At 55.4% G+C, this 1,221-nt stretch overlaps 1 protein-coding gene across 1 annotated transcript in view; it reads left to right on the top strand.

Moving 5' to 3' along the window:
- The window catches only part of Phf2 (PHD finger protein 2), a 66,034-nt gene that overhangs the window by 53,199 nt on the left and 11,614 nt on the right, over positions 1 to 1,221 (top strand). Inside the window, exons 10-11 of the mRNA XM_029547370.1 lie at positions 7 to 165; positions 1,102 to 1,216. Coding sequence (XP_029403230.1) covers positions 7 to 165; positions 1,102 to 1,216 — 274 coding nt within the window. The remainder of the gene's footprint in view (positions 1 to 6; positions 166 to 1,101; positions 1,217 to 1,221) is intronic.

The raw sequence follows: 1,221 nt of genomic DNA, 5'->3' as shown, positions 1-1,221 counted from the left end.
CCCAAGCCCCCCAAGCCCCCCAAAACCCTGAAGCTCAAAGATGGGAGCAAGAAGAAAGGGAAGAAGTGCAAGGAGTCAGCCTCGCCCACCATCCCCAACCTGGACCTGCTTGAGGCTCACACAAAGGAGGCACTGACCAAGATGGAGCCGCCGAAGAAAGGGAAGGTAGGCTCCTGAGCCCCTCCCTCATATGCTGGGGCCCTGGAGCCCCTGTCCTGGGACAGTTGGGGATGACACCTCTTTGTTCTCCTTTGGTACTGGGAAGGGAGGGGAGACCTGCTCTAGGGCAAGGTCTCCAGAGAGGACTAGGGTCCAGGGTCTGGTTATTGATGAGTCTGCCCAATCAAAGCACTTCCCTGCCTGTGCCAGCCCTAGGCCTGCGCATCCAGGCCCAAACCCCAGGTAGATCCTGCAGAGCAGTGAGTCCCCTGGAGAGAGAGCACAGAGGGTGTGTGCTGTGGTGGGGGAGCACCAGGTGGGCCGCTGGATTGATGCAGGCCAGAGGTGGTCTTCACACAAAGCCCACCCTGCTTAGTTTCCCCGAGTACTAGAACCCACCCCTGTGGCTAAGGCTCGGAAGATACACAGTGCATCTGTTTGAGAACACTAGGAGAAGGCAGAGGGTGGGGAGAGGGGATTGTTACAAGGGCCTGAGCCCCTGTGGGCAGGAAGAGACAGGCTCGGTAAAGGCTCTTATCAAACTTGTGAGATTAAGGGCTATTGGCTGTGAGCTCCTTCCAGGACAAGTACAGTTCTCTCCCACATTTTGGGGGCCACCCGCATGGTTTGTGATATTCCATTGGTGCTGTTCTTCTGGGGCAAGGAAGGAAGGAGGGAGAGAGGGGTGGATGTATTGGGTAGGTGGATGGGTCGGTGGGTTAACTGATGGACGGTGGGTAAATGGATAGAGATGGATAGGTAGGTGGATGGGTGGATGAGAGATGGGAGACTAGATGAACGGATGGATGGGTGGATGAGGGAATGGATGGATGAGCTGTGTGTGGACCAGCAGGAGTTACTCGTCTCCTCCATTGTCATAACCCCAGCTCACTCCCCTTCTGTGTCTGTCTACCTTTGGGTCACGGCTACCTCTGTTTATAGACCCCAAAGAGCGTCCTCAGTGTTCCCAATAAGGACACAGTCCACACACAGAATGACGTGGAAAGGCTGGAAATTCGAGAGCAAACAAAGAGCAAGTCAGAGGCCAAGTGGAAATACAAG

Source organism: Mus pahari, chromosome 16 (assembly GCF_900095145.1).
Source record: "Mus pahari chromosome 16, PAHARI_EIJ_v1.1, whole genome shotgun sequence".
Classification (NCBI taxonomy): Eukaryota; Metazoa; Chordata; class Mammalia; order Rodentia; family Muridae; genus Mus; species Mus pahari.
The sequence above is the reverse complement of the archived record's forward strand: the minus strand, read 5'-3'. Positions and strand labels throughout refer to the sequence as shown.